Source organism: Coregonus lavaretus (genome assembly GCF_964263955.1).
Source record: "Coregonus lavaretus genome assembly, chromosome: 1".
Taxonomy (NCBI): domain Eukaryota; kingdom Metazoa; phylum Chordata; class Actinopteri; order Salmoniformes; family Salmonidae; genus Coregonus; species Coregonus lavaretus.
Genome location: NC_139988.1, coordinates 16,767,451 through 16,778,835, shown reverse-complemented (window position 1 = coordinate 16,778,835; position 11,385 = coordinate 16,767,451). Strand labels below are relative to the sequence as shown.

The following is an 11,385-nucleotide window of genomic DNA, read 5'->3' as shown; positions in this document are numbered from 1 at the left end:
TGAGAGCTCAGCTATGCCACTAATGTAGCCACTACCCTTTCCCAGGCTAACCTCACTCTGTGCTGGTCTACCTTTTGTTTTGGAAATGGGAATGTTTGCGTTGTTACTTCGCTTGGAAAGGAAGGGACTGGCGTTGCATCTGGTTGCATCAGGTTTGGACCAGAGTTAGCTAGTTATACACATTCAAATCCAAAATATTATACCAAAATGGTAATATTTTGGTTGTAGGTATCCCCATACCAAAATCCTAATCTGGTATGTTCACACAATCAAACAAACATGGTTCCTGTTGTGAACGTGTGTTGTCATGTTACCAATCAATCAACAACAATGAAAATAAAGTATCAGACTGAGAAAAAAATAATGAAAGGCTCTGTTTATTCTCCATTTCTTACAATGTTAATTTAGCCTTTTGGAATGGTTTCCACTAGTTACCACAGCCACAAAGTCAAAATGTGTCTAATTGAAGGTTACAGTTAGGCATAAGGTTAGCAGTGTGGTTGAGGTTAAGGTTAGGTTAAAATCAGATTTTAAAATAAATTGTTGAAATAGGCGGGGTTTATGACGTTGTGGCTGTGGTAACTAGTGACGACCTTTTGGAATTGTCCTCCAACTGCTTGCAAATAAAGTTGGGACGTTTCAATTTCAAGAGTGACGTAGGCCAATCGATATGCGCATGCGTCAGCCTGGATAAAACACGTGAAGAAGCATGGCAGACAAACCGGAGGATTTGGCACTGGACCGGGTGCAGGTAATGTCTAAAAACCACTTTGATAAGGTCTTCTTTAACAAAAGTATAGTTAAATGGGTGCCAGGAAAAGCGGGGTGATATCAGCGGGTTACATTTTGTAAGACCCCTTTCTCTGGAGCTAGCAACTCGCTGGCTGGCTAACAAGCTAGCTAACGTTAGCTTGTGCAGTCGGATAGTTCGCAACACGAGGCAAGTCACTGTTCATTTCTTTATCATAACGGGGAACGCTGTGAACACATTTTCAAGGATGTGTATTCCTCCCTCAATTGGTTCTTGGTGAAACTGCCATTGGAAAAATATCGACCCTGTACTACTCCAACTTCTGTTGACTAAAAGTGAAAAAGTTGTAGCTAACTTATGTTATTTAACTATTGTTAGTTTTCTCACCTGAACTGACTCTTGCTCAGGACAATTTAACCAGCCTCATTAGCTTTGCTAAGTTATTTATTTGCATTTGATCAGTGTGTCTATTTGAACAAAATGACCGAAATGTGAATTTGTCAGGGTATTTGCTATTTCTTCATAACTTCTCATTGTGTTCCCAGGTAAAGAAGGCTGTTCAAGCACTGCAGGCTTTTCAGAAGACGAAGTCTACCCCAGACTCTCTGCTCCTGGACGAGAGTCAACACATATCCCTCCTCTTTACGCTATGGAAGATTCCAAAGCAGGCCCAGACCATCCGCATGTGAGTCCCTCTGCCAACACTGTTACATAATACATGCATAGCTATGGAAAAGTAAGTTGAATGTGTGGACCAAGCAACCCCCTGTCCTGGAGTATAGGTGGTAAAACTGTCTGACAATAACCACAAGTCTTCTGTTTCTCCCTCAGCCCCTTGCCTCATGGCATCCGCACCAACACAGATGAGGTGTGTCTCTTCACCAGAGACGAGCCCAACATGACCCCTGACCAGACCCAGAGGTTCTACAAGAAACTGCTGGCCGATAGAGGGGTCAAGAACGTCACAGAGGTATTACTAAATAATAATAATTATTGATTGTGTTTATATATATATATTTTTTTTATTTAACCAGGTAAGCCAGTTGAGAACAAGTTCTCATTTACAACTGCGACCTGGCCAAGATAAAGCAAAGCAGTGCGAAAAAAACAACAGTTACATATGGGGTAAACAAAACAAAGTCAAAAATACAACAGAAAATATATATAGTGTGTGCGAATGTAGTAAGTTATGGAGGCAAGGCAATAAATAGGCCATAGTGCAAAATTGTTACAATTTTGTATAATACTGGAATGATAGATGTGCAAATAGAGATACTGGGGTGCAAATTAGCAAAATAAATAACAATATGGGGATGAGGTAGTTGGGTGGGCTAATTTCAGAAAGGCTGTGTACAGGTGCAGTGATCGGTAAGCTGCTCTGACAACTGACGCTTAAAGTTAGTGAGGGAGATAAGAGTCTCCAGCTTCAGAGATTTTTGCAGTTCGTTCCAGTCATTGGCAGCAGAGAACTGGAAGGAATGGCGGCCAAAGGAGGTGTTGGCTTTGGGGATGACCAGTGAGATATACCTGCTGGAGCGCAGACTACGGGTGGGTGTTGCTATGGTGACCAGTGAGCTAAGATAAGACGGGGATTTGCCTAGCAGTGATTTATAGATGACCTGGAGCCAGTGGGTTTGGCGACGAATATGTAGTGAGGGCCAGCCAACAAGAGCGTACAGGTCACAATGGTGGGTAGTATATGGGGCTTTGGCACTGTGATAGACTACATCCAATTTGGCACTGTGATAGACTACATCCAATTTGCTGAGTAGAGTGTTGGAAGCTATTTTGTAAATGACATCGCCAAAGTCAAGGATCGGTAGGATAGTCAGTTTTACGAGGGCATGAGTGAAGGAGGCTTTGTTGCAAAATAGGAAGCCGACTCTAGATGTATCTTTGGATTGGAGATGCTTAATGTGAGTCTGGAACACCTAGGTATTTGTAGTTGTCCACATATTCTAAGTCAGACCCGCCGAGAGTAGTGATTCTAGTAGGGCAGGCGGGTGCAAGCAGTGTTCGATTGAAGAGCATGCATTTAGTTTTACTAGTGTTTAAGAGCAGTTGGAGGCCACGGAAGGAGTATTGTATGGCATTGAAGCTCGTTTGAAGGTTTGTTAACACAGTGTCCAATGAAGGGCCAGACGTATACAAAATGGTGTCGTCTGCGTAGAGGTGGATCTGAGAGTCACCAGCTGCAAGAGCGACATCATTGATATACACAGAGAATAGAGTCGGCCCGAGAATTGAACCCTGTGCCACGCCCATAGAGAAGGCCAGAGGTCCAGACAACGGGCCCTCCGATTTGACACATTGAACTCTATCTTATCTATCTAACTCTATATAATGCTTTTCTATACACCCGAAGCTCTTACCTCATCCTCCAATGCATCTCCAACAGATTTACTGTAGTCTGTAGCTAGTGTTTAGTCATCCAATGTCAAGTGTACCCCAGCAAACCCTGTCCTCCTGTCAGTGTTGGCCATGGGCAATGATGGTACCATAGTGACTCAAAGTATATCCAGACGGACCTCCCTCTCTATTGGAGCCTGTCTCTACAACTTTGACACAGTTACCTACTGTGTACACATGCAATAATGATAATCAGTGCTTGTCATTTTTGATATGGTCCTTGTTTACTTGTTGGTGCATGAGACTGGACTCACCCAGGCATATCCCTGTGTCTTTCTATAGGTGATCCCTTACAAAATGCTGAGGACAGAGTACAAGCCCTTTGAGGCCAAACGACGGCTGCTGGGGAACTTTGACATGTTCCTGTCAGACGACCGTATCCGCCGCCTGCTGTCCTCACACATCGGCAAGCACTTTTATGAGAGGAAGAAGTAAGCCTACAAATGCTTGTAAATAATGTAAATATGTTCTGTTGGTTGATCAACTTTTTTATTTTAGTCGAATTATTAAATCTATTTACTAATTTTTGCATTGGTTCGGAACCTGGTTCACTCGCAGTATGAATTGGTTTAAATCCAGTGCTATATGAACCTCATTCCAGTGAGGCAGGGGAGCAGTATCATTTTTCTGCTGTCTCCCTGTTCACTCTCTGGGAACATCACCACCTTCCGGAGACATTTGAAACCCCACCTCTTTAAGGAACACCTGGGATAGGATAAAGTAATCCTTCTACCCCCCCCCCCCAAAAAAAAAGTGGTTATCCCACTGGCTATAGGGTGAATGCACCAATTTGTAGTCGCTCTGGATAAGAGCGTAATCAACATAGCCCCTAGTGCTGTTCCCTGGCTTTGAAATGATTCAAATCACATTTAAGTTGAAATGTGCCTTCAAGCTTGCCCTTCCGGAGTTCTAATCTAATGGAGTGTGTTCTCTCCTCTGCTTAGGGAGCCTTTGTCAGTGAACCTGCAGAGCAAGAAGCTGGCCTTGGACATCCAGAGAACCATCCAGGGAACAATCATCTCAATTTCTAAGAAAGGCTGCTGCTGGTGAGGCCTGCTCCCAGCTTGACTTGATGAATAAGTGCACCCCAGCAAACCCTGTCCTCCTGTCTGTGTTGGCCATGGGCAATGATGGTGCCATAGTGACTCGAAGTATATCCAGACGGACTTCCCTCTCTATTGGAGCCTGTCTCTACAACTTTGACACAAAATAGCAAGTGTCTAACATTGTTAGTTTGTTCATATACTTTAATTCATTCACACACTACCTCTTGTATCATGTAATTGATTGTTTTAGCATGGCTCGTGTGGCCCACTCTGGGATGGCTGCAGATGAAATAGCCGAGAATATCGAATCAGCTGTTAGCACCATCGTGACCAAACTACGCATGGTGAGTTTGCTGCCAGGGATCCTCTTGAGCTCACTAATTAATTGTATCCAGTCACTACAGATATTTATACTTTTATTATACGTTAAATAGTCCGGTATACTCAATGTTGAAGAAATGTTTGGGCCCAGTCTGAAAATCGCCTTGGATAGCTGTTGTCTGGGGTGAGATTACTGGGCCTATAGTACTGAGGTACGTTAAGCTTATTGCCTGCTCTTTATAACAGTGTGATTAAACCCATGTGCCTACACCCCACCCCACCTCCACAAAGAAAGGCCTTTGACAAGTGGCCACAATCAGAGATGCGATACACAGCATAGCAATACTGTTTGGCAGTACCATTGAAAAGGTTCCTTTCGCAGATTCGTTTATGTTTGAGACTAAAGATGGCCACCATCTTGCCTCTTTGCAGAAAGGACCATTGATAAAGATCATCCACCTGAAGAGCCAGTCATCAGTGGCTCTGCCCATCTACACCTCTAACATGAACCACCTGACCATCTTAGAGGAGACACAGAAACAGGCCCGCGCAGCCATGGACGCCAAGGTAGGATTGCTACACACACAACTGCTTGTAAACAGTATTTTAAGATTATATTGTAAATTGATCAATTATCTATTTTTGTCAAATTAAATCTATCAAAGGACTCGTCTTTGCACTGGTTCGGAACCTGGTTCATTCACAGTATGAATTTTGGTTTAAATCCAGTGCTATATGAACCTCATTCCAGTGAGGCAGGGGAGCGGTATCCTTTTTGTGCCGTCTCCCTGTTCACTCTCTGGGAACATCAATATAGCTCCTTGTGCCACATATTGACTATGGAAGTCAATATCAGATATATGCACGCACGAACGAGCTGGATCCCACATCCTCCTGCTCATAATGAATACCTGCAACTTTTGTTTGTCAATTTCAGAAAAATGCAAGCAAACAGAAGTCTGCTAAGAAGGAACCGAAGTCTACAGAAAAAAACACAGGTGCTAAGGTGGAGGAACAGATTCCACAGCTGGTTCCGATAGTAACGCCAAGCAAAAAGGCTAAACTGGAGGTCTGTACCACACGTGTCAAACCAAATGCAGTTTAATATTAGATTGTATTTTTAGTTGATCAATTTGTTTTTGTCAAATTACGTATTTGAAGACTTGTCTGTGCACTGGTTCGGAACCTGGTTCACTCTGTATGAATTTTGGTATAAATCCAGTGCTATATGAACCTCATTCCAGTGAGGCAGGGGAGCGGTATCCTTTTTGTGCTGTCTCCCTGTTCACTCTCTGGGAACACTGATAGACTGTGGAGGTTAATTGACCCACTTCTTTGTATCAGTCCAATCTCTTCTCTGTCCTGGCACCCCAATGGTGGAACCAGCTTCGCCCTGAAGCTAGGACAGCAGTCCCTGCCCATCTTCTGAAACCCTACCTCTTCAAACTGGACCTTTTTAAATAGTCCTCCTCCTCACATTGACCCCTCCCTCCAAAAAAAAAAAAACTCAACCAGCACTTGACCCCCTTCTAGCTCTGTCTCTACTGATAGCTACGTTATTGAGGAAAAATGTACTTTATATGCCTGTGATGTGGTTGTCCGACCTAGCTGTCTTAAGATTAATGCACTTAACTGTAAGTCGCTCTGGATAAAGTGTCTGCTAAATGACTAAAATGTATCTACAGAAGACTCCTCTCAGTACTGTGCTAATTGATTGCTCCTCTCCCCGATCCCTGTAGGAGCCGACCAAGAACGGACTTGAGAAGGCACCCAACCCAACAGGAGGAAAGGGTCTGAGAAGAAAAGGTAAACTGACCAAGGCTGTGAAAAGTCCTGCACAAAGACTGAAAAGACAAGTGCCTCAATCTTGATGTCTGTTTTGTCATGTCAACTCTGTGGAGAACAGCTCTACTTCCTCTCCATTACTGTCCGTGTATTACTCCCCCTTTCTCTACATGGAACTCTGACTTCATCACACTGATATAAAGGACTGGTTTATAAATATAGAACTGTCAACATCAGTTGATCCAAGGACAAACCCAAAGGAGCTGCAATTGTCTTTGTCTGCCCCATTTAAAGGGTTTTGTTCAAAATCATATTTTGTTTTAAGCTCGACTTGTAAATTTAAAATAATAAATATTACCACAGTATATTTCTTGTCTTCTCATTTGTTAAGCACAATGGGCTCACTGTCAATATTTAATGAGTACATAAGATTTGTATGTAATGCAAACCAACTAAATTAGGCAATATATGTTGTGTGTGTGGTTCCTGATGCATTAGCCTTGAGGGGTGTTTACCACGGTGAAATCAGTCAGAATACAGTGGTCTGTTGGTGTCAGATGACAAGGCTATTGTTGATGAGATAACATGTGCAGCTGCTGCCTCATCCTTACAGGCCATGTTTGCCTTTCTAAAATCAAACTGGGTTGTTCAAGTGGAGGTTGCGGAGAGGACTTATCGTGGAGTTGGCAGCTGTAAATGCCTTTTTGGTTTGCGGTCGGCCACAAAATAGTGGGAGTGTTCATATTGCTGACTGGGTGGTTGCAGACATATTCTGCCACAATTTAGTCCTCTATGCAGGGCACGTCATAATCATCCTCAGTCTCATCTGGTGGGTGTTCTGGTTGGTGGAACATTGAGGTGCCACTGGAGGAGGATGACGTTGGCTTGGCCGAACTAAAGAACAAAGGGATCTGCAGTGTTGTCAGGAAGGTTTCCAACAGTCTTACTAATGGAATTAGGAACTCATTCGAAGGAACGGGAGGCCCTAAAAATTACACTTTAAGGAAAATGTTTTAACATATTTTGTTTTATTTGTGTGTTTAGCTCACATTAATATACTTAGAATGCAAGTACTTACAATATGAGTGAAATTGTTTTCCTTCCAAAAATGTTAGTCATGTTAAAAAGCAGCTTTTCTGTGTTGGAATGGTGTGGGCATACCCCAACAACAGAATGGTGTGGCCATGTATTGGTCATAAAAAATATTTATACAGGTAGACTGCAGATTGGCCAGCTCATCCTCCTCTAGACCTCTGATTGGCCAGCTCATCTTCCTCAGGAGTATGTCACACTGAGGAAATAGCAAGCATTTTGTCTGTTTGAGGGGTTTAAATGTTTTTTTTCTTTCTTCCAAGTTATGCTTTGGCCACATGAGTATAGAATGAGTCAACAACCTTAATTGGGTACGAGTTAACAATGTGAACTTTTAAAAGTTAGATTTTCACTGGATAATTACTTTAATTGTTTACATTTAATGTACATTTATATTTACCTACTTTGTGTGATGAGTAACACCCTCCTGCTGTGAGTGTAGTTCCTCTCTCATTCTGAAATCTCACCAGTCTCTGTGTGGCACAGGGACTTCCCCTACATTACACTCTAAAAAGAAACGGTTCCTGGAGTATCCTTTAGGGGTTCTTCAAATTGAAACTGTGGGGGAACCCCTATAAGTTCCCTCGAAGAACCCTTTAAAAGGGTTCTTCAAAGAACCCCTTTTAATGGATCCTCGAAGAACCTTTTGGGGTTAATTTTTGAACTACCTCCCTCCCCTATTCTAATTATTAATAATAATACGCATAACAATAACACAATATTTTAGTTTGTGTTTATTATGATTTTAGTGGCAAAGCAGAATAAAAAAAAATCAAAATATGAGGTAAACTCCCAGCAGAGCCCCAAGTCCAATGGGTATATCCTCTGGCATGTTGATGTTCTCCGTATCCGTAACCAGAATGATTTTGCAGTGCATGGTGATCGAACAGGTTATATATGTTATATTCATCAGAGGTGTAGGAAGGGGGAAGTCTGTGAATCCTAAAAAGAGTAATTATACAGATGTTAACAAAACATGCACATGACAGTATTCATACCTTGGTTTTTGTGTTAAATGTGAATGAAAAAAACTTTTGATTATGGTTTTCATCCAAAGTCCTTGTCCATAATGTAGAGGCCTATGGGATTTTCATTGAAGAGGTAAGGGAGGAGGATGGTACATGTGATCTGCATAACATACCAATACCAATTGACATGCCTTTGTATGCCTCCTTGTCTGTATACCTGCAGACAGACACAAAAGTGAGCAGTTCAGTAATCTGCACCCAATACACCTAGCCTTCAACATATACTTTTAGCATACAGTACATATTCTTACCTCTGTTGATTGATATCCCATTTAATTGTGTCCATTTTCTGTTTTAGAAAGGTTTGCACATATGAAAAGATAGATGGTATCATCACAAAACAATATCAATTTAGATCATATAAGGGACAAACCTTTCCTTACATTTAGAAGATCTTTACATTTTTCAGTTAAGTGCCTGCACATGCTGTCCTTTCAAATTCCAATCTCAATGTTTCAGTTCGGCAGTTAGGTTCCTGCAAGAACCCCCATCGAGGTTCCTCGATGAACCCCACCTCCTATGGGGTTCTTGGAAGGACCTTTTGGGGATAATTTTCAGTGCCAAGAACCCTAAGGTTCTTCAAAGAACTTTGAGGATCTTAGAAGAACCCTTGTTGAACCCCTAATTTTTAGAGTGTATTTACATATTGTGTATTCTCTTTTAAAACCAGGCCCCCATAACTGCCCAGTCAATCTCAGTCACTGAAACTGGAAAATACACCATTTTAGGGTCTATTTCAGATCTTATTCTTGATTGTCTTGTAGTGTATTGCTATGTCAGAAGGACAGTGTGGATACTATTATGATTGGCTAGTCGAGGAATGTAAACAATATTATTTACGATGCAATTCACCACCCAAGGTATGTATAACATACTGTACCCAATGTAGGTACAATACTGTTTTTAAATGTCTAACTTTTGACAATTAGAGTCCTGAAAGTCGTTAGAAACTATCATGCAGATGTATGTATGAATAAACATGAATAATTTTTATTTATTTATTGTTATAGAATCTGTTGTACCAGGGCTCTGTTCCTGGAGAGCTACCGTCCTGTAGGTTTTCACTCCAACCCTAATCTATCACACTTGATTCTAATAATTAGCTGGTTGATAAGCTGAATCAGGTTAGTTACAACTGAGGCGGGATCAAAAACCTACAGGAGGGTAGCTCTCCAGGAACAGGGTTGGAGAGCCCTGTTATACTATAGCATTGTTATAAATATTGGCATTAGGAATGTTTTGTGAAACATTGTATTGTTAGCCTTTACACTGAAGAAAAGGAAGACAAATTCAGCTGGCCCAGTGAATCTGTAAGATATAGTATGAATATTATGGACATATGTTTTTCTGCTGTTACTCTGTCCAGCATCAGAGATCAAAGCCCCTGAGCCATTAAACGTTTGTCTAACCCTGGTCTGGCTGTTTGTGTTCCTGTGTGCTTTTACTACTCTGCTGCTTCAGGTACTGAGGAAGAAGACGGGCAGACGTTAAGATAGAACACAAAGAAACATAGGGAAGTGAGATGTGGTTATAAAGTGATGGGCTGTTATCAGCAGACAGGTTATCTGTCTGTCTAGGGCTGTTAATGTGACCGACCAGATTACCGCCACACCGGGTCACAAGTCATGACCGCAGTCAAATTCCATGTGACCGTTTAGTCAGGGTAACTAGGCTTCTCCAAAACTGCTCTCTGATGTTACTGATGGTCACAACAAGACACAAGAATCTAAAAGTTTAAAAAATGGAATTAAGAAATATTGAAATATTAGGATGAGCAATGTCGGAGTCCGGAGTATAAAAAAATAAATATACAGTACCAGTCAAAAGTTTGGACACCTACTCATTCAAGGGTTTTTCTTTATTTGTTAAAAATGTTGTACATTGTAGAATAATAGTGAAGACATCAAAACTATGAAATAATACATATGGAATCATGTAGTAACCAAAAAAAGTGTTAAACAAATCAAAATATATTTTATATTTCAGATTCTTCAAATAGCCACCCTTTGCCTTGATGACAGCTTTGCACACTCTTGGCATTCTCTCAACCAGCTTCATGAGGTAGTCACCTGGAATGGATTTCAATTAACAGGTGTGCCTTCTTAAAAGTTAATTTGTGGAATTTATTTCCTTCTTAATGAGCCAATCAGTTGTGTTGTGACAAAGTAGGGGGGTATACAGAAGATAGCCCTATTTGGTAAAAGACCAAGTGCATATTATGGCAAGAACAGCTCAAATAAGCAAAGAGAAACAACAGTCCATCATTACTTTAAGACATGAAGGTTAGTCAATACGGAACATTTCAAGAACTTTGAAAGTTTCTTCAAGTGCAGTCGCAAAAACCATCAAGCGCTATGATGAAACTGGCTCTCATGAGGACCGGCACAGGAATGGAAGACCCAGAGTTACCTCTGCTGCAGAGGATAAATTCATTAGAGTTACCAGCCTCAGAAATTGCAGCCCAAATAAATGCTTCACAGAGTTCAAGTAACAGACACATCTCAACATCAAGAGTTCAATCTTGGTTTCATCAGACCAGAGAATCTTGTTTCTCATGGTCTGAGAGTCTTTAGGTGCCTTTTGGCAAACTCCAAACGCGCTGTCATGTGCCTTTCACTCTACCATAAAGGCCTGATTGGTGGAGTGCTGCAGAGATGGTTGTCCTTCTGGAAGTTTCTCCCATCTCCACAGAGGAAATCTAGAGCTCTGTCTGAGTGACCATCGGGTTCTTGGTCACCTCCCTGACCAAGGCCCTTCTCCCTCGATTGCTCAGTTTGGCTGGGTGGCCAGCTCTAGGAAGAGTCTTGGTGGTTCCAAACTTCTTCCATTTAAGAATGATGGAGGCCACTGTGTTCTTGGGGACCTTCAATGCTGCAGACATTTTTTTGGTACCCTTCCCCCGATCTGTGCCTCGACGCAATCCTGTCTCGGAGCTCTACGGACAATTCCTTCG

At 41.7% G+C, this 11,385-nt stretch overlaps 1 protein-coding gene across 1 annotated transcript; it reads left to right on the top strand.

Annotated features, from left to right (window-relative positions):
• Positions 1-667: 667 nt before the first annotated feature.
• LOC311128691 (ribosomal L1 domain-containing protein 1-like) lies at positions 668-6,677 on the top strand. The gene is made up of 9 exons (XM_084160922.1): positions 668-751; positions 1,297-1,436; positions 1,583-1,721; positions 3,443-3,591; positions 4,105-4,206; positions 4,457-4,550; positions 4,960-5,094; positions 5,465-5,596; positions 6,267-6,677. Exons 1-9 carry the CDS (start codon positions 710-712, stop codon positions 6,396-6,398), a joined length of 1,065 nt encoding a protein of 354 aa, XP_084017048.1. The 5' UTR covers positions 668-709; the 3' UTR covers positions 6,399-6,677.
• Positions 6,678-11,385: the final 4,708 nt, after the last annotated feature.